The sequence below is a fragment of the Dermochelys coriacea genome, chromosome 9, assembly GCF_009764565.3.
Source record: "Dermochelys coriacea isolate rDerCor1 chromosome 9, rDerCor1.pri.v4, whole genome shotgun sequence".
NCBI classification, from domain to species: domain Eukaryota; kingdom Metazoa; phylum Chordata; order Testudines; family Dermochelyidae; genus Dermochelys; species Dermochelys coriacea.
Window position 1 is genome coordinate 93,440,907 of NC_050076.1, and position 26,704 is coordinate 93,467,610.

The 26,704-nt window shown below is 44.7% G+C and overlaps 1 protein-coding gene across 5 annotated transcripts in view; it reads left to right on the forward strand.

The window, feature by feature from the left end:
- Window positions 1-25,406, forward strand: part of CD99L2 (CD99 molecule like 2) — an 87,349-nt gene extending 61,943 nt beyond the window's left edge. For 2 of the 5 annotated variants that reach the window (XM_038417437.2, XM_043492924.1), the window contains exons 6-14: window positions 2,387-2,479; window positions 4,463-4,546; window positions 5,926-6,018; window positions 7,292-7,333; window positions 10,344-10,409; window positions 15,894-15,914; window positions 16,182-16,301; window positions 23,008-23,073; window positions 23,553-25,406. In XM_038417437.2, coding sequence (XP_038273365.1) covers window positions 2,387-2,479; window positions 4,463-4,546; window positions 5,926-6,018; window positions 7,292-7,333; window positions 10,344-10,409; window positions 15,894-15,914; window positions 16,182-16,301; window positions 23,008-23,073; window positions 23,553-23,620 — 653 coding nt within the window. In that variant the 3' untranslated portion in view covers window positions 23,621-25,406. The remainder of the gene's footprint in view (window positions 1-2,386; window positions 2,480-4,462; window positions 4,547-5,925; window positions 6,019-7,291; window positions 7,334-10,343; window positions 10,410-15,893; window positions 15,915-16,181; window positions 16,302-23,007; window positions 23,074-23,552) is intronic. The other 3 variants (XM_043492925.1, XM_043492923.1, XM_043492926.1) reach the window with 3 other exon arrangements.
- The last annotated feature ends 1,298 nt before the right edge of the window (window positions 25,407-26,704 follow it).

The following is a 26,704-nucleotide window of genomic DNA, read 5'->3' on the forward strand; positions in this document are numbered from 1 at the left end:
CAGCAGACTAAAGAGATTAAACTTTGTGATGGGGGACATCAAAACTATCGGAATGAAAAATTGTGAGCCAGATCTTTCCCACATTCTGGTGGTGCAAAGGAGCGGGAAAGCTAGCGTAACTGGCCATCTAGTGGTTCCCCCAGGATGAGGGAATCCCGGGAAAGTTCAGGGAACAACATAGTTGGCTCCTATGTCCCCCAGTGGAGCGGGTATGTTGGAGTGTGGTCTGAGCTCTGGCAAGCCTTGGAAGCCCGGACAGACTTCTGGCAGCCATAGCCCCTGACGCTGCTCTAAGATATATCAGGGTCAGGGCTAGCACAGAACCTGTGGAAGATCAGGAAGCCAGAAGCCATTGCTCCTGCTCAGTTTCATTCTCCTTTATTCAAAATAAAGAAGGAACAAAAAGCCAGAAGAGAACTACACCATAAGCTAGTACCCAACAAAAGCCAACCACTGCGTAGAGGGGAACAATTTAGCTGCATTTAACTGTTCGTGAGCAAACAGATATACAGGGAGAACAAGATTATTTGAGCATAAGCTTTTGTGAGATACAGCTCACTTCATCGGATGCACAAGGCGAGTATTAATGGGAAATGGAAGGAGAAGGTTCAGAAGCTCACCATAGCCAGCTCAGATATCAAAGTGATAGGCACCTTATAAGAACCTAGCTAGATAGTTATCACTGATCCCTGCCTATGATCCAGCACTAGTCCTGGCATGCATAATAAATACATGTCACACCATGTTCCATTTTTCAAAGTCAGTAAGTTTTCCACATTAGAAAAAGACACCCTGGTGTGAAATTCTGGCCCCATTGAAGTAAATGGCAAAAGTCCCATTAATTTAAATGTGGCTAGGATTTGACCCCATAAATCCACGTGGTTTTGGTCAGTGGATGCTGGTGCAGGGTTGATAGTAAGGAGCAGTCTGCCAACTTTATTTTCAGATGTGGCAGGGAACTGCTAGTTGCATGGTAGGATTTGCGCTTAGCAGACTGACTCTAGCATTCAGCTGACAGTTCACATCTGGCTTTCCCATACAGTGCACTTCTGTAAATAGCAATTGCACTGTGGATAAGAACTATGAACACTGGGATTTAGCCAGCTGTATATCTCAACATGCCTTTAACATGCGGACACGGGGTGCCTGCTCTGGATTCAGTCCCTGGTGAGAGAAGTCGTTTAATTCAAGATGCCTCGCTGAGAACTTGAACTCATCTCCTTTGCCCCAGAACATTTTTTAAAAAGTATCCTTATCCAATTGGTGTCATTTCTTGTTCTGACCTGAATCTTTCCAGTTTCCATGTCTAGCTTCCGCATGCTTTTCCTGCTGTGAAATCGCTCACAGAGCCAAGGTTCTTAGCACTGTTCCAGAAGCTAGATGGGCATTTACAACTAATTCCCTTTAGTGAGCTCTGCCCTTTAGAGATTCCCTCAGAACACAGCCTGGCAGATGTGTCAAGGCACTGCATGTTCTTGGGCAGCCCTACCTTTAAAGTGCCATTTCCCTTCTCCGGCTTGTCTTGTGCTCTGAGCTTTCTCTAGTTGATTAGATTCTGAAATCCCTTTCTGTCCTCACTCCAATTTGATAACATGTAACTTGCTCAACCCTAGGTGGGGCGGGGAGGGGGAACACACACACACCACATTTCTGGCTCTAATGAGCAAGATGGCTTTATTCTAAAGAAAGCCTTTTTCTGGGAAAGCATGCAATTAAGTTATTCCTTGTATTGCATTTCCAGTATTGCCTTGACAACTGCAAGCATTTTCCTTAACACTTGTCACAGAATTGTGCGTCCATTGTAAGAGACCATCGGTGGGAAGAAGGGGAGAACCCTCCCCCCATTGAAGTACAATGGGTCCAGGACACACAAAAGGTCCAGATCTAGGAGATAAAGTGGCAAATTAGGTTGTAGTCAGTTTAATCTGAAAGTTTTGCAGTGGGATTGTATTCTAACAAGCAGAGGTCTGGGGTATCTAGACACCTTTTCTCAGCTGACCTATTGTGAATCTTTGTATCTTACTGATTAAGACACACTGATCTCTATGTACAATTTCTCTGTGTGAGAAATGACAAGGCAGCCATGAGCCCATGTTTCCCAGCAGGCACTACAGGTAATTGTTCTAATGCTGCCTTTAAGAAAGGGAATTAAGGCTGCAGAGCTCTTGGGAGGTTGGCAACAGGAGTGGGCTACATGTGGGCTCAGGGCCATTGATAAGGTTCTGCAGATAATAGACCTGCACATTGCAGGCTCTTCACGTTGATGTTGAATGGTTTGCGTCGCCTGCCTGGTGCAGTCACAGAGAGCTTTTCAACAGCAAAGTCATGCTGACAGAATCATGCTGTTTACACAATGGTGAGAGTTGTTTTTTCCCTTTAAAAATAGGGGACTTTGATTTATCTGACTACTTTGACACCCCACCGGAGACTACAACAAAACCAGGAAAGGCAACCACTAAACCCTATCCAAAGAAGCCAGGTAATACTGTATTCCCTGAGGCATTGTGTAGGACCATACAGACCATCCCACTGCCCAAGATTCTTCTCTGGGGTGTGAATGAAGGAAACTGCTTGTCAGTGTAACCATAAGAAGCATTGCCTAGTGTTTTGAGCACAGGACTCAGAGCAAGGAGACCTGGCTCGCACAAACACTTATTGTGTTATCACTTAATCTGTAAAATGCTGGCATTAGAGCCCCTAGAAGGGGGATGGAGACTTAGTTTTAGTGTCCGTACAGTGCTTTGGGACCATGACTGAGTCCTTCCTGGCTATTAAAACACCCTTACAAGAGAGATTTAGTAATGCACAATGTTAACCATTGGATCATCTTTTTAACTAAGTGTGGTAGTCCCTCCTCATTGGGCAGAAGATAATGGATATTCCAGCACTGAATGCAACTCACATTGGAATCTAATCTCTACTCATGAAGTGCCCATGTACCATAATCATCATCATCATCCTCTGGGTGACAGAAGTGCACAGTACAGTAACTCCTCACTTAAAGTTGTCCCGGTAACGTTTTTACGTTGCTGATCAATTAGAGAACACTCTCGTTTAAAGTTGCGCAATGCTCCCTTATAATGCTGTTTGGCAGCTGCCTGCTTTGTCCACTGCTTGCAGAAAAAGCAGCCTGTTGGAACTAGCTGGTGGGGCTTGGAACCAGGGTGGACCAGCAGCCCCCCATCAGCTCCCTGCTCCCCTAAGTTCCCTGTGAGGAAGCCACCCAGCAGGCTATCAATTGCGGGGCAGTTCAGCTGTCCCTCTCCACTCTGCCGTGTGCTGCTCCTGCCCTCTGCCTTGGAGCTGTTCCCCAAGCCTCCTGCTTGTTGTGCAGCGGGGGGAGGGAAGAAGGGTGCTAATGTCAAGATGTTTCCCTCCCCCCGTCCCCCATTTACCCCATCTCCATAGAGTGGGGTGGGAGGGACACGACAGGGCTTAGGACTGAGGGAGCTTGCTGGCAGCAGTTGCTCTCTCAACTTGCTGATCTACTTAAAAGGGCAGTGTACTTAGAGTGAGGTCAGCATACTTAAAGGGGCAATGCGCGTCTCTCTCTCACACAGACAGTGTATCTCTCTGTCTCTCTCTGCCATGCTGTCTCCCCTCCCTCCATTCGTGCTGCCTTGTAGAGTGTGAGGCTACATTAACAACAATGTGTTAACCCTTGAGGGCTCAGCTGAGTTCATCATTTAGCAGTAAGGCATTCCCTGGGAAATATCCCACCTTCTGACTCAGTCACCTCAACCAAGCTTCACAGTCATCATTGCTGTGTACAATATTAAATTGTTTTTTCTCTCTCTCTCTCATATATTATATATACACACACACACACACACACACAGTATAAGTTTTAAATAAATAAAATATAGTCTTTTGTCTGGCAAAATTTTTTTCCCTGGAACCTAACCCTCCCCTATTTACATTAATTCTTATGGGGAAATTGGATTCTCTTAACATTGTTTTGCTTAAAGTAGCATTTTTCCGGAACATAACTACAACGTTAAGTGAGGAGTTACTGTATTGCTAACAAGCCGAACTAGAACTAGCCAAACTCCTCGGGAGTTTAAAATGAGCCTGCCTTACCCATTCCCAGAATTCATAGAAGGAACGAGGTATGCAACAACAGTCCTGTAATACTCAGCAGCATCCTCAGACTGTAGCAATTACAGCCATCATGGTGCATGTTCTAATAGACATACATCCCAGGGTGTTGTGCGCACATGGGTACTTGAACGTAGCTCCGCAGAACAGATTGCAGGGAGGAGTGTCTGCTAATCTCAGGTGAGCAAACCCCAGAGCACTAGAGCTTTAGGAGGGTCCTGACTTTGTAGCACAGGCCCATAGCTTTTACTAATCCCCCCCCCCCCCCGTCTCATGTGCTGGAGCTACAAAGGCCTGCTAGGGTGTCTTCTTATAGCCTGGTGGGCTTTTGTATTGTAACTTTGTTGTGGTCTTGTTCCTTCAGATGATATTAGTTTATGGGATGTGATCTACACCACCACAACCAAGAAGCCAAAAACCACCAAGGCTCCAGCCAAAAAGAATCCAGGTAAGTGCTAGTTCTTGAGTGGCACATGGGGCATCAAGAGCTAGTTCCAAAGGAGGAGAAGCTAGCAGTACACGGACTGGAGAAATGGTGGAAGCCACAACCTCTCCCAGCAATCACCTTCTGCCTCACTTATACTCAGCCCCTTTTATTTTCATCCTAGTTTTATTTTGTTCATTCAGTAGTCCTGGAAAGTAGGGGGTCTGGTGAATCCACCTTTACCCCATGGACACACTGAGCTGGTCCTGGCTGGGTAGCTCAAGCAGCGCTTCTGTGGTAGCACCAGCTACTTTGGAAGAGTTACTTTGCGTTTAAAAGAAAACTAACAAATTGTGTATAGTCCTGACTGCTATGAAGAAAACATTCCAGATGTAAAGCAATGAAGTGCTGTTTCAGGTGCCCCATTGAAGTCAACGGAGACATCAGTGGAGTTGTACCTGGTTACGCCAGCAGTGAATTTAGTTCCAAGATTCTAGACAGATAATCTGAAACATTATTGTCGTTGAGACGTTCTCCCATGCGTTTCAATGAGGTGTTGACTCTGAAACCTAATGGACACCAAGCACTATTTCATAGCCAATCATTTTGCCAGGCGATATGGGCACACTTTTGATGATTTTAAATCTTGCTCTGCTTTGAGAGAGCAATCTTACTTTCCCGCCCATGAAAGAGTCAAGAAATTAAATTAGCTCAGTTACATCTCTGCAGTAGTCATTTAATAAACATAGTAAGAGGCTGTTTTCTGTTTAAACTTAAATTCTCAGGATATACAGCAGCGTTTTTTCCCCCCATTTACTGACTATTTCAGTCAGAAAAGGTGCATCTCAGAAAATATTTCCTTTCCCTTTAAGATTCCCCCCTCCACCTTATTTCCACACTCTGAACACATAGAATTGTCTATTTCGTTCTGCCCTTTTCTCTCCCGCTTGATTTATATGATTTCCTGGCATTTGATCCACTATGCAAGACAGTTTCTGCAAGAAGAACATGACATTTATCACAACACCAGCATGAGAGCACAAAACCAAATGAATTGCAAATATCTCCCATGATAGAGTGACCAGACAGCAAGTGTGAAAAATCGGGACGGGGGTAGGGAGTAATAGGAGCCTATATAAGATACAGTCCCAAATATCGGAACTGTCCCTATAAAATTGGGACATCTGGTCACCCTATCCCATGATATATGTTTAAACTGAAAAAAAATAAAATAAAATAAAAAAAGTCAGTTACTTCATCTTTCCTGTTGACACTGTCTGACAGGGTTGAGGATTTTCTTTCTTAAGAACCTTTGTCAGAACTAAGGGATTAGATCAAGGAGTGTTGAATTAAGTACCTTGGAATGCTTGGTCCAAGATAGTAACCACTATGGTATTTTATAGCAAAGGATCCTGCGGACTTTGACTTATCTGATGCACTAGATGATCAGAATGATGGGAAAGGCGGTGGGAAACCAAATGTAAAACCTGGTGAAGGTATGTATGTAAATTAACTTTCTTATTCTGCTCTATATCCTGCAGTGTAAAGCTGTCTATCCTTTTTCTTATGACTTGGGGGAATGCAAAACACAGTGGGGAAGAACAGAATAGACCCCCTGGGACGGCGCCTCCCTTTCAGATGATTACGGTGGAGCTTGTGCCGATTTACATCAGATGAAGGACCCTTCCCATGTCTCCATCAAGTTGCTATGTAGTTTTCATTGTTTAGTGCATCCTTTAATTTTAAGCAAGGAATTGCTGCAAATGACAAAGGCGGAGGAAGTGGAGAGATTTAAACTGCAAGACCTGGAGATTGACTTTTTCAAAGCATTAGTTCTTCCTCTAGCCTCTCATGTAAATCTATGGCATTTCCCCTGTCTTTCCCTTAAACATGACAGGCCAAGTTATTCCCTTGGATAGAGCATACAAACTCCCCCTCTTTAGAATGGCACACACATACCTGAAGGCCAAATAGGATTCTGCAAATTTAGGGCTTTCTTCACTGAAGTCAATGGATCAAGCCCATAACAAGGGATGAGGAGGAAACATCTGTTATTGCAGAGTTAATTAAAGGGAGATAATATATTTTGTATTAAAGGACTTGCCTAGTTTCTCATTGGCTATTTACGCATTTACGTATTTGTCCCCTTGTTTTATTTCTTATTCTCCCTCTGACTCATGAGCTCCTGGCAGGTCTGCTATGTTGTCCCTACCTGATAGTTTATTGACTGAATGGTACATGCTCTTGTGACTCTTCATCATTACCAAGACACAGAAATCCAGAGCAGTCTTAATTCCCAGCCCAATATAGAATATGGGCTGGACTTAACTGGGATGGGAGGCCTCTTTCGATTCCCAAAATATTACAGGTGGAGACTCATTTGTCTGCAGTTATTGTTTCTTGAGCACCAATCTAGAAAAGACTTGCACAGCCTTTGCATAGAATACACTACTAAACAGCTTGTGTAATTAATAAACAGATACTACATTAGATTTTATTAGCTAGGTGTCTTGCAAGTACTTCGATTTCAAGGTTTGTTTAAATATATTAGACTTGTTCAGGAAAATCTAAAGAGTCAGTGTGTCAGTACCAAGTATCAAAAGTTAGACTCTCTCATGGTAATGTATACCCAGTCTTAATCAGCATTGGTACAACTTACATTTAGGTCTCCATTCAATTTGTTAGTTTTGTTTTTAATCTTATTGCAAATCCTAAATCCATAAATGCTGTTTTCTGTGATCAGTTAATGAATAGAGAATCCTGTTCCAGGCTCGAAAGGTAAAGGTAGCCCTTCAAGAGGTGGAAAACAGGGTAAGGAATCTTGTACTGGCTCCCAGCCATACCTCTTTCCTTTTATGAATCTCAGCTTTCTGGCACGCGCTTTACTAAGCACTGAAAACTTCTGTTACTCTTCTTCTATCTGCAAAATAAATTGGGAATTTAATGGTTTGAATATCTACACTATTTTTCCTATTAATTCAGGACTGTCTTGTATTTCTCCATATCAATTTTGCATGTATTAAACTTATTTTCTCAGTGATTTTATCTCAGCTACTTGTGTTAGAAATGTGTTCATGCACAATCCTTGTGCTGGAGATACTACAGTAACACACACAAAAAAGCCAAATGTAGTAGCATCCCATGATGAGAGGCCAGATACCCTTTTCTGTCAAGATCTGCTCAGTACAAGAGAGAGGTGCGGCTCTCAGGGAGCTGTTATGCTCTGCCCTTCACAGCCACATTGGTTAGAGCAGCCTAGGGGTTGTTCTAATCTATGTCAGTTGACAGTAGTTCCTAAGGGACTGTACACCAGCTGAGAATTAAAGGAACACAGCAGCATTCCACCAGGGCTGGAACGGGGATAGTGTAACAACCTTCTGAAAGCTCCCTCTAACCTCCAGCTCTTATTCCGTAAATAAAATGCCTGGAGTCTGGTTGAAGGTCTTTTTTATGCTGCCCTTGTACATGAAGTCTGCTGACTATATGTTGTGAAATACAGACCTCATGACGCTTAAAATTGGCCCCATATTTATTTTAATTAAACACTGTCGAGCTACTTTTAAGAAAAAGAGGTTTAATAAAAACAAAGAACATCAGCTCAAACAAGCAAGGAAGTTAAGTCCTGTTTGAGGGAGAAAATATTCCTTAAATATTGCCAAGCCTGTGGGATGCAATTTGGATGCTCAGTATGTGCTTGTAGCTTACATGTAATATTCTTAACCCTTTGAGGAAACCATTTGTTTTCCAGTTCTCATGTTGTACTTTTCAGGAGCCGTCAGGACTAGATTCACAAGGGGGATTTAGGAGTTGTAATACTGAACAGTGCAGCACCTAATTTAGGGCTTGTCTACCACTTACCGGGGGATCGAGGTGTGGCGATGGATGCATCAATGGTCGATTTATCAGGTCTAGTGAAGACCTGCTAAATCGACTGCAGATCACTCTCCCCTTGACTCCTGTACTCCACCATATCGAGAAGTAGTGTGGATCCCACAGTCAGTAGATCTGAGCTACGTCAATTTGAGTTACGCTATTCACTTAACTCAAATTACGTAGCTTAGATCGAATTTCCCTGTAGTGTACACAAGACCTTAGGAACCCAGATTCGCAAACCCAAATTAAGTGCTCAGACTCCCCAAGTAATGCACAGGGAGAGTTGGACACCTATCAAAAGAATTCACAGAAGCCAGCATACTGAATGGGGAGCTGCCTAAGGTAGCCAGTAGGAAATGACGAGGAGGAGAGAATTAGGACCTAAGCCCAACCCTTCAAAAGGGAGTTAAATGCCTAATACTGGATTCACAGCCACAAAACCTCTCTTGGAGTCTGGCATCTGTCATTCATTCTCTGCTCACAAAAAATGGTGGTGCCACCCTTCTATTCCATAGTCTAGTGGTTAGAGCACTTCTCTTGAGTGAGAGAGATCTGGGTTCATGTCCCTACTCTGTCTGGTTTGGAACAGGGATTTGAACCTACGTGTCCTCTATCCCACGGAAGTTCCCTGACCACTGGGTTATAGAATCATTCATTGTCCTGCTCTGTCCCAATGAATATTGAATTAATTATACAGAGTGGAACTTCAAGCAAAAGGGATTGAGACATTCCCACCCTGGGGGTCTGGGCACTCCCCTCGGGACTTTTGGATGAGGAGGCTTTTTCAGAGACAGCTCACTTACAATTGATTTTTGAGAGACTTCATGCACCTCTCCTATGTCAATAATGCAGACCTGGTATGCCTGAAAGTGGGTTCCTCATTGCTCCATAGGAGACTTTTTCAATAGGCAGCCAGGGGTTGCACAACCAGGATTGGTCCAGAGCCCATTTTGTACCAGCTGATACGAGTGCAAGGAGAACCTTTTCGAAGAGCTACGGGCCTGACTTTCTAGGAGCTGAGCATTGGCCTTGCCCGCAAACAGCAGGTGCTCAAGACTTTTGCAAGGACCTGAATCAAAGTGATTGAGTCAGTGCCATTGACTTCAATGGGCTTTAGATCAGCCCAAAAATAAGGTCCTAGTGCTTAAGTTGGATAAAGCCAATGAAAGGCATCAGAGTAGATAGAGAAATTGCTGAACTAATCCTTTTGGCAGACCATTCACCCTCCCCTTGCATGCTTCCCCCCCGCCATGTCTTGTGGTTTCATATTAACCAATATTCAGTATTAATATTTTCAGTTACTAGTTAAATGAGAAAATCTGCCCCTCTCTGAATACAATTATGTACCAGACCCGAGCAAGTACTGCATGACCACCAATAGAAAGTATGAACAGACAATAGACCAATGGGACTCTCTTAATCTCTGCCATTCCTGAACTTGGAGTACAGTGAAACGGTGCGATGTCCACACAAATGGGAGCTCCTCTTGAATTCAGAGTTGGGATACTTATGAAGTTCAGTTCAGAAGTCAATTAAATTATATTATCTACATAGAGGTGATGCAGGTCAAATGTGGCATTAAGTGAATAGCTGTGTAGTAGATGGTAGATTTGTAAGCAAGAGACACTGTCCCTTTTGCATGTCCCAGCAGATCTGTCAGTCCCAAAGCACAATGTGGGCACTGTCAGGGAAGTAAAATTTCAGCGAGATGCTGAATTGCTGATGCTTATCAGATTCTCATCCTTTCCTACTCTCTACAAATACAACAGTGCCACCTGCAACTCTTCTGGATGGTTTAGCAGAGAGCTTTCTGGTTACCAGGATTAGTAGATATAGCTGAACAACTCAATAAAAGGCCTTGAATATGTAACATATTGCAATGTCTAAGTTACAGGAAGTCATCACATCTTGTTTGGGGTTTTTTTTGTTTGTTTGTTTGTTTTTTTAGCATTTTCAGATGACGATCTGGCTGGAGTTCTGGACGATGGGGAGTACCATCCTGATAAGAAGAAAGGTAGGTCTTTACACTCTGCTGACCAAGTCCATTATAGTTTGTTTATACCCCAAGTCAGTTAATACACAGTATGACCCTTCCATTTGGAGACTAGGAATGGTGATAGAACTGAGATAGAGGGTGTAGTGAGTGGACAGACTGGTATTTCATCATTATTTACATTGTGGTAGCGTTTACATGCGCCGATGAGGATCAGAGTCCCATTGTGCTAGGTGCGGTAATAGATCTTTTAAATATTGCTACAGCATTCATTTTCATTTGTTTGTGAGAGAAACAAAGTGAAGTCAGTCTAAATCCACAATAACTAGTCTCAAAGACATAAGATGGATCCATTTAACTGTTCTTTCATTATTGTTATTATGTTAAGCAACACAATGGCCTAGGTATTAATGTTGTGCTCAGGTACCATGGTGTATTCATGTCTGATATAATTACCTGCACTGTGTGCTGTAGTCACCTATAATTACATCTGCAATGTCTAGTTATAGTCCCCAAATCATCTGTTTTCCATGATGTGGCTGTTACCAGTATGGATGAATCTGTCATTCAGCAGCTGGCAGCCAAATCCAAATGGGAGAGCTCTCTCCCACCGGCATAGCATGTCTTCACCAGATGTGCCACAGGGGCGCAGCTGTGCCAATGTAGTGCTGTAGTGGAGACCTGCCCTTTGTTTTATTCCTGTCCCTTCATCCTGAGTATGTGAAATATCTGTGCAAGATTTTCACACCCACTTCTACCCCCTCCTCTGGGCAGGCAGGCAGCCAGCCTTCCCCAGTTCTCTTGCCCCACTGAAAGCAGTTGTAATATCTGAGCAGCTAATCTAGTATAGCACCCTGTGCAAAAGGCAGGTGGAGAAATTGGAGCGTAAAATGAGACTGATAAGGAATCACATGCGTAAATTCTTGTACTTAAATCACTGTAGTAGAGCCTTGCATCACGAACAGACAACACGAGCGAGTCCTGGTCCTTGAGCTAAGAGATGTTGGTGGAAACAGAGACTAGGATCAAGCACCATGCTAAGGTCTTTCATGGAACGGAAATGGAAAAGCATTACTGCCAGCAAGGCTTAAAGAAAGTTGATGGGGAGGTAGTTTCAGAAGATGAAAACTTCTGCAGTGAGACTTTCCAGAAGGGCATGTGACTCCTTTTTGAATCTCCTGCTCCCAACAGAACTGGCTTGAAGCTAGGAAATTTGCCAAAGGAGAAGTGTATTATGCCCACGGGGAAAGACCATGGCTAGCTCTGGCAAAGAGGCATATTAGCTTCATCCCAGCAAAGCAAAGGAGAGAGGAACGCAGGGTGTCTGCAGCCTTCATGGCCTCCAAGGCCAGGGGAAGTTTTAGGAATGCAAGGAAGAGACACCTATGCAGATGAATTTGTTCCCTTATTAGCACTGTTTCCTGTATGGATGCCATGGATTGCAGTACAGGAGGGAAGAGCAGCTCTGCTGATAAAGGATGTCACCCTAAGCTTTTCCACAGGTCACTTCAGCCACCTCTCCTTTGTGGCATGATTCCAGAGTAGCCTTTTTAACATGAATCTCTGAATTACCCACCGAGACATGGGAGGAGGAGAATGACAAGGAACAAACTTGTAGCCCACTGGCGGGAAGGAGAAAACCTTTTGACCATTAGTTTCTTTAACTCCCAAAACAGTTACAATTTATGACTTGGCCCCCTCCCCCATTGCACCCAACTAATTAGTTTCCTTAATTAGCTTTAAGTTATTTGAGGAGTGATTTTATTTTTAATGGATATCAACTAAACTTCTAAAAGTTGCATTTTACAAGATAGCATCTTCCTTCTAGGATGAACCCCAAGCAATGACCTACTGTCAGAATGTGCTCTTTCTCCTGTAGAAGTCAATGTTCCTTAATGTCAGCAGGTGCTGGGTGAGGCCTTCTTCATCAGTTAGGAAATACTGGTTTCACCTATGGGTTGGAAAGTCCTCTGAGGAACGATCCAACTTCTAGTGTAGTCAAGGACAAGAGTCCCACAGCATTGGGAACTGGTTTGAGAAATTGGCTTTCATGAGTAATATTTTGAAAATACAGACATTTTACCTCTCATGGTAGAAAAGATAAAAGCTTTCCCTCAACTTTCTACCACTCACTACTGGTATTGAGAGTTAAGATGAAGACATCAGGCTACATGTTTGTGAAGATCCACAATATTAAAATAGGGAAATTCAAAAGACGAATACCACCAGCCCAGTCAGCAAACTGCACTAAAGACAAACTGCATTGGAGTAATTAATATTATGCTGATCCACTTCCATAAATTCAAGATTTATTTAGAGTGATTTGTTAACTGTAGATTTTGGAGGGAACTTTTCCTCCTAACCCTGTTTCTCCAGGGAAAGCAGGGGGTTTAAATAGGTGTCACGCGAAGTAGACACTCCTTGGCATTATGGAGCTTAGTTGCACATTTTTCTATTGACAGTGCAAGTGTGCTGTGTGATTCCATACAGCATGTCAGTTATCATCCCTTTGTCGTCACTGTGCAAACATCATTGCTTAGCACAGGAATAGGGTATAGAGAGCTCATCTGCCCTACAGAAAGGACTATCCACTTAAGGCGGCTCCTCTGATAATATGTATGATGTCTTAAGTCTTCACAACAAAAGCAAAGAGAAAGGAGAGGAAGAGTCATCAAATCCCTGGAACTGATCCCACCTTATGGCGAAAGAATGAATAGGCCTAGCAAGCCAGGTTCTGGTTCTGAGCTACGGTCTGTGGCATGGGTCCCGTTGTACCGAAGTGCATCCTGAATAAAGGTTACTGCTTCACAGTTTGTAGAAGATGCAGTAAAATAACAAGGAACATCACAGCTGGGATTCTCTGCTGAAATGTGAGAATTCTCACCGGGATTCCTGCCTGGGCACTGAATCCTGTCACTGGTTTGGCTCCGATTGGAATAAACGAATGTGGGAGTCGACTCATATAGGTATAAACGCCTGCTAAACACAGTTTGTCAAATTTCTGAGCAGCTGCTATGAGCCCAATTCTGCAAGGTACTGAACACTCTGAGCTTCCATTGGAGGCAATGAGGCTTTAGGGTACTTAGACCTTGGTAGGACTACGTTCTGCTGCATGTCAGTGTGGGGACCTAATTAATCCTTGGAAAAAGGGGGAAGCCACTTAGCTCTTCATACCTCCAGCCAGATCTTCTCCTTTGACTAGAGATTTATGGCCCCAGTGTAGTGTCAGGCTTTGGCCCCACTGAGCCAGTAATTATTACACTCATGTGCATCACACACATGCTGCCCTCTCCCCCACCCGCATTGCACATGTGCATAACTTCATAGCGCCTTAGTTCTCAGAACATAAGAAAATGGAGGCACCATGAAAGAGAAGTGTGAGGCTGATTAATGGGCTGAACTGTTTTAAGTCAGCCTGTCGCCAGAGGGATGGAGTAGACTAGAGGGTGATCAGTTCTTACAGGCCCCTTCCCCTGTGTATACATTTTCAAGCTGCGTGTGTTGCAGGCCTCTCTCATTATGCAGGTCCCTTTTTCATCGCCCGTCCACAGTCTGACACCAAAAAGCCTTTATTGGAGTGACCCTGACGTTGTCTCAGAGGAAGCCGGATTTCTAGACTCAAGTGCAGATACACATAAATGAAACCACAAGCAACTGTAAAGCCTGCCTTTGATGGCACAGCTCTAAATTTATAATCAATTCCACTTACAGCCTAACACAGTCTTACTGAGCCAGCAGCTGTTTAATTAAATACGAGGGTTACCTTAGTGTGCAGGTAATACACTAATACAACAGCATGTTCTGTACTGCAGCTTTCCTGCAAATGTTACCCCCCACTCCCACCCACCACTGACACTGAGAAAATCATTAAAGTCACAATAGGATCGTGAAGGTGGCTGTCAGCTCGAGGATCCTGGGTCAGGCTGGCAGCCCTTTACCCTGCTCTGCTAGGAGATGGTAGTAAGAAAGTACTACCCTGCTCTTCTCCCCTCTGTGACTGTCTTCACTGCCAACACAGGTGTGTTTTCAACCAGGGCAACTCATGCACATAAAACCCTAGTGGAGACATGGCACCTGTGGCTTTACCATGAGGTCAGCCTCGCCTAGCTGCCGTTCAGTAAACACTACAGGACCATGTCTCCACTAGGATCGTACAGCAGAGTCACTACTGTGTGCTACTTTTCCCATGGTTTGTCAGAGTGAAGACAGCCTACATTGGCTCTGCCAGCCATAGCACAGCAAGGTAGCTGTGTCTGCGTGTGGGCTGTGTTTTCACTAGCGGCTGGTTTATTGAGAGAAAGTGGAGCGGGTGCGTGTGGGGGTGTCTCCTCCATGCATGCTACACAGGTTCAGCAGAGGAGCCAGCGCAAGCAGTTGGTGGGGAGGGGAGCGATTTGTGCTGGAGAGGAAGCACCAGCATTCTGCCCCCCAGAGCAGCTGCTGGCATCGCTGAGGTGCCCGATACCTGCCTGTCCACCAGAGCTAGTGCAGCAGGGCTGCGGTGACAGCAGAGCACCCTGCTGCCCGCTCTGTACCCATTGCCCTGGCACGAAAGGGCTTGGTGCTGCAGGGTGAGGACTAAGTATCTGGCCTTGTGGCTGCACAGCTGCTGCCATCTATTCTTCTCAGCCTGGTTTCAATTCCTCTCTCATTCCTGGTCTCCTTTCCTCCTCCCCCCAACTCCGCCTGCCTGTCCCATTGTGTCTTTCTGTCCCAGGTTCTATTGCCCCTATGTCTCGGGGTGGGGGATAGGCTCTGCGGGGGCAGGGGCACAAAAGAGCAAACTGGTCTGGTCCTGGGTCTCTAGGGCACGTTTACGCTACAAAATTGTCGCTTTAACTTATGTCGGCATGCAGCCACCACAGTAATTACATCGCTTGTGCGTGTCTACACTTAGCTCTGTGTGTCGGCGGTGCGGGTCCTCACCAGGAGCGCTTGCACTGACGGCACTCAGTGTGGGGCGTTGTGGGATGGCTTCTAAAAGCCAGCAACCGTCGATGTAACCAAGGCATTGTCGTTGACCTAACTACATAGACACTGACTCTACACCGCTCGTGGGCAGAGACAAGTCGGTGTAGCGGGCGAGTTACGTCCACGAGAGCGAAATTCTAGTGTAGACGTTTACAGAGTTAGGTAGATGTAAGCAGTTTCTAACTCTGTAGTGTAGACCAGGGCATAGTCTGTACTCAAGAGCAGAGTTGGCTGGCTGGCCGCTTCTGGAACGGGAGCTTTCAGAGAGCCCAGCCACTGTTTTACGTGTAGCTCTAGGATGCATTTGCAGTGGGGATGGGTGGAGCGAGTCCACCTTTCTCCCACCCTGGCTGGAGCAGGCTGCAGGGTGCAGCTGTGGATTACAGCACTGGATTCAGTCAGGTGATGGGGGGCAGACCCAAGGCCCTTGCATGAGGAAAAGCACTGCTGTTGGCTTTGATCCCTAAGAGGCACCAATGAATGCGAATCCCATGCTGGCAGCATCAGCCCTAACGCCCCTTGTCTTTCTTCCAGGTGGCAGCGACTACGACGCAGGTAGGTAGCGACACACACAAGCCCAGCCCCAGACCAACCCTGCTACCACAGCATCTCCAAGCGATGGACACGCCTGAACACCCGCCCCCTACCTACACATTTCCCAGACTAGTTTGCTTGAGAGGCTATGGATGAGAAATCCTGGCCAGTCTGAGTCTGCAGAATAGCCCAGGTGACCTGGGGGAAGGGAGAGAACAGCTAGACCCATGGGATAATCATTTTGGACCCCGATACGTATTTAAGCACATCTGCTCCTCTGCTTTGTAGACACCACCGCTGAGACTGGGACAATAGCAGGAATAGCCAGTGCTCTTGCCATGGCATTGATCGGTGCAGTCTCCAGTTACATTTCCTATCAGCAAAAGAAGTTTTGCTTCAGCATACAACGTAAGTGGTTCAAACACTCTGAGCAGAGCACAGAGCCTGCTGGGGAAAGAGAAGGAAAGCCCCTCGGGGGGATGGTGCTCAGCACAGACCTGAGCACCTCACTTGAGGGTCCACATGGGGTGCAGCGACACTCCCTCTTTCTGTGCAAGAGGAGGGGGCTGCGGCCCCCGGGGAGAACCCTCCAGGGATTTTCTGGGGGACAGCCCCACTGGGAATCCTCTGAGGCGTTAATGCATCCTGAGGCTGCAGTAACCTCAAGGCTGTGGTACCCACCTTGCATGGGAGCTCCAGCAGCATCAGTCATGGGAGTGGTGGTGCTGCTTGGCTGTTTTCTTAGCCAGGAGGCCCAAATTGTTTGTCAGCTCCTGCTGCGGCTCTCCATGCTAAGTAGCTAAAAGACCCAGGGTTTGTGGGAAGGGGCTTCCCTCATTACACTGGAGATGGGTGGGGGGAAGGCAGGAGAGGGGTGCAGTGGCAACACGAGAAGGGAAGCAAGCCTGTGTGTATAATTGGTGGGATACACCCAAGGCCTCCTCCACAATCTCTCTGTGGCATGGCATCAAGAGCCGAGCTGTACCTTGAGAAGTTCAGGAACAAGAAGAATGATGGAGTAGACTGGATATTATTATTGTCTGAAATATTATTATTGTCTGAAATTATCCCTGTGGAGGGGGAGAAGATACTTCCCCACCCCACAAACCTGGCTCACTAGCAAGCAGAGAAATTTTGTAAAGATAAAACATTCATTTTAAATTGAAACAGCATGTATCAGCTTCAGCTCTTGCAAGCGGTGGCTTTGTTCCACCCCACGCAGGAACTTTGGATCTGAAGGGTTTTTTTCTTATAACATTAACCATTTAATTGACCAAACTATTCAAACCCACCATTTGATAAGGGTAGCAGCTCCTTCAGCAGGGGACTCATGTAAATGAGGGGACTCAGCTGCCCTCCTGCCTCTGCACATGGAATCGTTGACTGAACATGTACACACGTTAGTCCTGACTCAATTGCAGGATACCAGTATAAGCCAGAAGTTTCTTCCAACTTAAAATGATGGCTCTACAGCATTTCATTACAGTCTAAGACTATCCTGGGGTAGGATCTGTCCAGACTGCAGTGCCCAATGAATGATGTAGGAACATACCATGGACTGAGGAATAAGAAAGAGGAAATATAACCAGAACTGAAAACTTACCAGTAGGCAGAGAAGGGAGTTACAGCAAACAGCAGCTGATTCCAAAATGGCCTCTCTAGTGTCTGTCATATTTAAAGGACTAGCCCCAGAAAGGCATGCTGGGAAAAAGAAGTTCCTATAAAAGGAAAAAGCCTGCAGTAGGAGTCATAAAGAAAGTAGCTATAGCAGTATTGTTTGCCACATAATTGTATTTAATAGCCCCAGTTCTTCCTCCTTCCCAGGCATCTGTTCGTATAGTTCAGATGTAAAGATTGCCTTTCAAAATAAATGTTTCTATTCTTTTCCCATTGGGAAAATAATGAATACAGCAAGCCAGCAGTCACAAGCAACCCTACAAAAAAAGCAAAGCGGAAGGAGACAATTTCAGCAGTACACTTCAACACCTTTTGTTTCTCTAAAGCATCTTTGACTGTGAACACTTCACAGTATTAGGGCCTGATCCTGTAAGTTCCTTCACCTGGACAGACTTTTCAGGATCTGCCCTTTAGCTAACACAGTTGTAGAGTTAAGTAATAACAGCAGTGAGGGACATACCGAGATGTAGCTACTGTGGTGGGGGGTAGGGGGATATAGGTTAACTTTGCAATGAGGTTTGGAAAGAAGAACCTATTGCTGTCCAGAAGGCAGTTGCACCAAGCACAGCTAGCTTGTGGGAAGGGGCTCGCACTGCACAGGTGGAGGAAGGACAGGAGACAAGGCCATTGAGAGAATGGGGAGGTCCATGGAGGACATTGAAACACATGGGGGATTCTGAAAGGGATGTGGCTGTCTCTGAGGCTGGGCAGGTGAGTTCCTTTGTGAGAGAGAGGGTTAGCTGCAGCATTCTGCAGCTGCTGGAGACCTAGGAATGGGAGATGATAAAGGACGGAGTTGCAGAATCCAAGGCAAGAGGTGGCAAGAGCCTGGCCTAGGCAACAGTTCTCAAACCCTTTCATAGTTGAGTCACAAGAGTGGGTGTTTGTGTACACCTGTCCAGCCCCTGACCCACCTCCCTCTCCCACTCTGTCATGTAACATTCCCACAGCAGTTGTGTACATAGAGAAGAGCATTGGAGAAAGTGCTTGGTGTAGTTTTAGTAGCTGTCTTTAATGTGACGTAGCAACTGGACTGAGCCTAGCCACCTCTGGGCTGACTTTTGAACACTGGTAGTCTGGAGCCCACAGGGTGGGACTCACTGCCCCGGGGCTTCCAAGGAGTTACTATAAATAGCCAGAAAAGCTAATTTAAAATTAATCAGCTAAAATCCCTTGAGTGTCTCCTTCACTATTGGGGCAGAAACTTACACTGAAACAATGCTATTTTCCTGGCTGGGGCTGCGACAAACAGGTGAGAGTTTTGGAAAATTAGATCAGCAGGAAAAGTCGAATGAATGTGATAGAGTAAAATGCCCTTGTTTGTTCCTCTCCCCCACATTTAAATGATATTTTGGAAAGAAAAAATAATAAAAAAAGAAGCTTTGATAAAAGGGAAGCCAAAAGAAGCAAAGCCCAGAAAGGCAGCAGGAAATTAAAGATAATTATAAAGGAGGATTAATTTAAGCCATCAGACATGGCATGCTGGGATAATGTCAGGCCTTAGATGCATTGCAATGAATGACAGAAATCTGAGAGCAGTCAGCTGCGGCAGAACTGGCTTTTTATTGAAAAACATAAATTGTGTTTGGTGTTATCCCAGCAAAACACATGTCTTGGAGGAAGCTGCTGTGTTACGGAATGACCGTGCGCTGGTAGCACAAAGGAACACTAGGCTGTTTGTCTGTGTGTGTGTCTCTGTCCGTCCAGTGGTGAGGGGGGTGGGCTCAGTTTGCATTTTTGATCTCATTTGGACTGGAACATTCATACACTCATGTTTTTATCAATGACTCATGCAAAGTTTTCCCCATATCCTTTACCCCTCTCTGTCCTTTAACATCCATCACCTTGGTATTTAGGCACATCAAGATGTCTTAGGGGAGTTCTGACAGGACATAGTCAAGCAGAGCAATGTTGGTATTTCTGTTGTACTAAGCAGTTACATGGGAAAACTCCACACCTACTGGTCATACTTATTGAGAGGCGACTTAGAGTAAGGCTGGGAATTTCAAAGAAGCCTAAGAGAATTAGGTGCCATACAGCCAATGGGAGCTGGGCACTTGGCTCCATTAAAAAGCACCACTTGCATTATTAGCACCCCTCTCTTTCACCATTTGGAGCAAGGTCTTTCTTTCGCCAGCACACTGCACTTGTACAGCTCCCTCTCCATACTGGGCCTGAGGCAGAGAGAGCCCACAATTCCCATTGAAGCAAATAGGAGGAAAGGAGGTTGCTCTGCAGTGACAGGCTCAGACTCTGTTTCCCTGCCCCCCGTCCCCAGCCCCCTTGGTCATTGGTTTTCTAGTGATTCACACTAATAGCAGGAATAACATTACACCTTCCGTGGGAGGGGCTCAAAACGTGTCACATGCTTTGAGCCACCGTCAGCCAGTGACTGTTACCTGCAATGTACGCCATGGCATAGGAAGGTGAATTGATTGGCTTAAGATCACACTGCAAGGCTGGGGTAGATCAAGGAACAGAAGGACCCAAGAGTCTTGTTTCCGAGGCCTCTGTGCTGACCCGGAGTGAATGCCCACCGCTCATTTGTGGGAGCTTTTATGTAGCTGCTTGGGCTAGTACTGACTTTAGCTGTGACTCACCTCCCATTACACACTGTGCTGTGTTATTCTGTAGCCCTCCTGCAGAAGCAGAGAAGAAAATGTTTACTTTGCTGGTAGCTCTTGTACCCCTTTCCTACAGCTTGTGACCTGCTTTTCCCCCAAAAAGAACACCCCTCCGCCCCCCTCTGCTGAATTTACTGTTCCCACAAAATCTAGAAACAAACATCCACACATAATGGTAAGAGTGCCTTAGTTTTCCATCGAGTGATAGGGAACTCACATACCTGACCAGCCATTTGGTTTGGCAATTACTTCTATCTTCCTTAGTACCAGCCCAGGTGTAAGAGGCCCATCCTATCTGCCAAGTTAGTGCATTTTGGCTTCCCCACGCCTGCAGTGTACGTGCCTTCACCTATTTCCTTTCACATCCATTTAATATGGTATAGTTTCTTTAGTGGTGGATATACTATTAGGCCTAATGGTGCAGTTGTCCTTGCAACCTGCTCAGGGAGCTAGAGAAGTAATATCCCTATTTTATAGATGGAGAATTGAGGCAGAGCGTGATTTAGGCTCAAGAGTTCAATGAGTGTTAGATGCCTAAATGCCTTAGAGATGCTGGGCCTAAGTATCTTGCCCTCCCCACCACACATAGGGAGTCTGTGGAAAAGCTCAGCCTTAAACCCACATCTACATAGTCCAGGCCTGTGCCTTACCCATAATACCATCCAGCCCTCAGGTGTGACTAAAGACTATCTCAGAGGCATTGGCAAGGCAGCCGTTGCATGTTGGTCTGGCACTGGGGAAGAACAGAGCTATGTGGTCTATAAACGTTAGCCCTGCTCTGCTTTTACTGCCATGAGCATGTACTCTTGCTCACCAACAGCAGACACTGAAATGTTTTTGTGTGTCCTGTTCCCTGCAGCCATCGCTTTCTGCAAGTTGTAATAATAGGCTAAATCCCATTTTCCTGACCCGCACAAGTAGTTGTGTTGACTTCGTTGTGACACAAGGGCAATAGAACTAGGCCAGTAAAGAAGCTAGTTCCCCACACAGTGTCCGACAGGCCCCCAGAATCTACTTTTCCCAAAACTCCGAGCCTCCGGAGTCCGCTGTCCCTTGTTGTCAGGGCGGCTAACCCTGATGTGGATTCAAACCATTGTTAAACAGTAGCCCAAGCATGCCTTTCGTGTTTACCAGGGTGACCTCGCTGTTGTTTTGAAATGACTCAGCCACTCCTAGCAGGCCCCGTTGAATTATTTTCCTACTCTAAATCCCAGGTGAGTGAGTCAAGCTGGTAGTTGCTGTATGTGACACCCTGTCTATACTAAGTACACAGTGTGACAGGCATAGATCCAGTTCCAATAAACAGGGTGGAGTAACACAACCATATGTCCAGCCGTGACTGTGCATCCACCCCACCACTGCATTGCGGGACCAGATGGCAAGTTGGTCTGTGTTGTCCAGCGGACATGCAGAAGAAACAGTGCTCTGGGATGTCCTACCACACGCACTGGGAGGAAGGAAGGCTGGCCAAACTGGTAACATAAGTGTGGTTAAAACCAGCATTACAGCCTGATCCCAGCCTACATCATGTAGTGACCATGTTGTGCATGAACACAAACGACAGCAGTGCCTGGTTACAAATTGGGTGAAAGTTGATAATGCAGCCAGGGCCGTAGGGTGTAGCTTTGCTTGTTGTGTGAGTTCTGTTCCAGAGGCTGTGGTCCATGGTAAGACTTCTTTGTTGTCATTCAAAGCTGCAGAGGGGCAAGGTAAAGCTGGCCTTGCATCTCCGCCCAGTTTGCTCTCCTGCTTAAGCCTTGAAATCCTCATTTTACCCTGTTCTCCCCCCTCCGCCCCCCAATTGAACATGTTTGGCACAGTTTCCTCCCTTGCAACTCTGTTCCCAGTGCAAGCTGCTCAGTTTGATCATCACCATTCAGCTGCAGGGGGATTGTTGCAGCGCTCTTATGGAATGCGCCTTAACTGAGTTTGTGTATAGTAGAAAAGCAAATCAGCTGTCTAAACGTGAAGTACGAGGGGTAGGGAGGATGAAATAGTAGGAGTGCCTTCCTTAGACCAAAGATGAGCAGAACTAGGCGGCTAGCTAAGATCTCAGCAGGTCTCACATCACAGCAAAAGCCTGTAAGGTGCACGTACAATGTGTTTGTGTATACACACACACACACAGCTATAGAGCTGAATGACTAGGCCTAAAGAAAACATGCAGGTAAGTAATCCCTTCACTGCTAGACTTCCTGGGGTATTTCTGTGCTGGTAGTTGAAGGGGATGCTCCATTGAAATCAACGGAGCCCTTTGATATTGTAGGTAGGTGCTGCAGCACTGTCATGCCTCCAGCCTACTCACACAAGCACTGCGAATAAAAGGGCAGAAAGGCAAAGATTGTAAAGTGCCAGGTTGGGGTGGCTGGTTCCCCTCTGCCCTATACTGTACCTCTAGCCTGTTGAAAATTAGGAGAGCCTGGGCCATACTGGTGGACGTGAGCCCAGCTCCACTGAAGTTAAGGCCTTTTAAATGGCTTATTGCCAATGGTGAGTTTGGCTCTTAGTTTATTCACAACCGTGCTTGGCTTCCCCACCCTACCTCAGCTCCCAGCCTGGCATGATGTGCTACTGAAACAAAGAGCCTTACTAATTGCTGCAAACCTTGAATACTTTTTTGCATTTAAAGCCTCAACTCCCACAAGTTTGGGAACCTTGGTGCGATTTTGCTTTATAAACATAACACAGGCTTGCTCTAAAGCACTTCTTTTACCCATGTGTTGGTAAGATTCCTCTGCATAATTTAACATTTGGTGAGAAATATACCATACTGTCTCCTTCCCCATCTGACTCTCTTTATCATCGCTTCACAGAGGGTCTTAACGCAGAGTATGTGAAAGGAGAAAACACAGAAGCTGTTGTAACTGAAGAACCTCAAGGTGAGAGCTTTTTTTGGCATTGCTCTTAATCTTTCTGAACGCTGGCTTTCACATCTCTTGCTAAACATCAGTACATGCCTCCCATTGTAAATGTCTCACATGTCAGCCAGGCCTTCCTTTCTCTATTAAGCAAGTCATAGCATTTAATATAACAGATGACACTGCCACTTTCCATAAAACATCACAGCAGCACTTGCTCCCTTACTGCACACACGAAAGAGATTTATAAATCCAAGGGCCTCAGAGCCTGATCCTGCAAACAGTGGGCCTTAATACTTTGCCACAGTGCTTGTCAGCTATGGCTCTTAAAGTACTTTACAACAGGAAGGCATCATCCCTGTTTTAAAGATGGGAAAATGTAGGCACAGAAATGAAAGGATTTTCCCAAGGCCACAGAGCACCTCCTACCATTGACTCCTTGTATTTTGATACTGTAATATGCTGTTGTATTCATGGTGATTCTTTTTTTCCCCCTCCAGTTAAATATTCAGCCCTAGAAACACAGTCAGCAGAGCCGCTGCCACCACAAGACAATGCGAAGGTCTAAAGCATGGCCTTGGGCTGGAAGAGAATCAGTCAGCGACACGCGCGCGCACACACACACACACACTTGTAATTCAGCTTTTTAATTTGGATCCAAGCTAATTAATGTGTATTTAGACTAGAAGTGGCTTCTTGTTAATATAGGCTGTAGGGCTAGAATGTCAGTGTCTTTTTATTTTTTTGTAAAGAGTTGTATGTTTACATCAAATTTAATAATGTAGGATTGAACAAAACCACAAAAGGTGCTTCAGTAGCCTTCCAAGTGACGGTTAGGATTTTCACTTTCGGGACAAGTAGCTGGGATAATGTCTTTTCAAAGAGTGCCAGAGTGTACAGGTGTGAGAACGATGAAGTGCCTGTAAAATAACAATCCAAAGCAAACCATGCGAAAACCTTTGTAAATCACTTCCAGCCAATTTCTGTTATCAGCTAGGCACATGCAGTGTTAGCAGTGAAAATTGTGTGTGCAGCTGAGGGTAGATTTTGCTCCTTAGAGTAGCTACACCTAAAAATAAAGTGCCTGTGGGTAGATCCTCATTTAGGGGCTCTGCCTCAGGGGATAACAAATGCCTCTACTCATTGGAGTCGAGAGTGCACATCATCTCACAGTACTAGGCTTCTACCCACCTTTAAGGACCTGATGTTGATACCAGATAACAATACAGATAATTGTGGTATGGGATTTTGGCAGGTAACACTGCCATACGTCATTGTGTCTGAGATCGGCATTGAGCCTCAAGTTCCAGGGTTTGGCTATGACAACACTGAAACTTCTGCATTGTCGCTGAGATTAACTGAAAACTGTGCACACTTGTATGGATTTAGGGACAGGTTCAGCTCTCGTTTACACCAGAGTCACTTGAATTTAGAGAGAGCGAAGTTAAAAGTGATTGAGTTTTTTTTAAAAAGATCAGGTAATTAACCTGTGAAACTCTGCCACAAGATAGCCATTAAGAGCTTAGCAGAATTAAAAAACCCAACTATTTATTATGGCTGATGAGCACATCCCTAGTTATTTTACCCGGGGGGGGGGGGGGGAGAGGGAAGGGGGATATAAAGCCTCATGCGTCAGGGCATAAGCTAACCTCAGAGAATGGTTAGGAAGAAACTGCCACTGACGGGGTAGTTGTGTAGAATTATCCTCTCTGGGGTTTCTTACACCTTCCTCTGAAGCATTTGATGCTGGCCACTAACAGGATACTGTACTCTAGGTGAAGCAGTGCTCTGATCTGTGTTCCTGTTTAACTGAAGTGTAACTGAGATTGATTCTGGCTTCTGGTATCTTGACTATCACTTGTTACAACTTCTTTTTTCCTTTATGCCCCTTTCATGTGGACACTGTTACATGCCAATACATTTTTCAAAATTAGCTGAATTAGGAAAAGAGGCTTTGAAACAAAGGAAAACTCTTCACTTTCTCAAGTGGAAAAGGTACAAAGTGTTTATAGAATCAGGACATGCGTACATTTTGTAATGTTTTGCAAAAATCCCCATTATGTGAATGGGAAGCAGCAGCTGAGTAAGAGCGTCTAGTTTTCAGTTTGATGTACAAACACAGTTTTCATGAAGGGATTTACATGGGGCCTTGCCTGTAGGTATTTGTATAAGCCTAGGGACATTTTTGTGTAACTATCTAATTTAAAGGAAATTACCTAGTAGCATTGTAAATGTTTTGCAGCAGCTGTACAATTCCTTATGCTCTGTGGTTTTTTTTGACACATGCATTTCAAAAGCCTTATAATAGCTTTACAGGCAGAAATATATTGTTTTATAAATGTGTTTGTATTACATTTTGTTTTGTAATAAGCTATTTCCAAAGTTCTCATTTAACTATTGGCTTCTATGGAACTGAAGCAGGAAAAATAGACAAGGAATACAGCATTCAAGTTTGCTTAGGTACTCTAGAGTAGTTTTATGACGGCGGAAATGTGGTTTGTAGAATTTTGAAGAGCACACAAAGAAACCCAGACACTATTGAAGCCACAAAGCTGAATTCATACGACTGTATATTTCCAAATAGTGTAGGTTGTTTCTTTCTTAGCCAAACATGTTTGAAAGCTGAAGCATAAAAGCATTTTTAGATAAATATTGAAGATAAAGGTTACTATATGGCACTGGTACAACACCAGGAGCCATTTTCTTGGGTCGATAAAGTGAACATAATTCCGTATTTCATTTTTGCTTAAGAAAGTGGTTTGATGAATATAGATTGTCAAATTTTGTTGCATTTCTATTACTGCTCTGTACATTCACTGTTTGTGTCTACTGTACAGTGGACTTATGTGTTCAAGATCGCTTACTTTAGGAGAGACCACTTAACCCTTGCACGGAAAGTGTTTAAAAACTAGAACATTTGAGACCTGTTAATAATTCACAGATATTGCAATTTTCTATTTTAAAGAAGTTTCTCTGAGAAGAATACCAGATTTTAGAACTCAGAAGTAGATTGCACAGAAGCTGCTTTTTCCCCCACCGCCTTTTCTATGATTCTGGTAAACAGTTATGCCTTAATGTAATTTATAGTTACAATATCAGAGAAAGTATGTACATGCACAGCTGAACTCCTGTTCCAAGTTTACAATAGCATAATTTGGGGTCTAGGAGAAGGAGGGCTTTAAAGAGGAGACTACTGCCTGATGTTACATTTAAAAGAAGTAAGCCTTAGCCCCAGGCCTATCTTCAAAAAGGTTAGCAAATTGGACAAAAAAATCCAAACAAATCTAGGACCATCATGATGTACTAAATATCAAACTAAAGAACAATTGCTCTATTTTTTTGTTGCATTCTTTCTCCCCATCCTTCATCTCTGGCTTGTCTGTTCAATCTCTGGAGGGGCAACCACCATCTGTACAGCACCTTGAATAATTTTTATTTGTCACTTCCCAGTATGGTGCATGTGGTTATATTTTACTTTATACTCCAGGGAAATTTGATAGGGCTGTTCCTTCCCTACTAAAGACCTTCATGTTTCAAAACAGGTGACAACTTTAAAAAAAAAAAAAAAAAAAAGCCCTGCACTGAAACGCTACAAACATGATCTCAGCCACATTCCCCTTTAAAGTATCTGGAGAAAAATATTTGCAAGTTG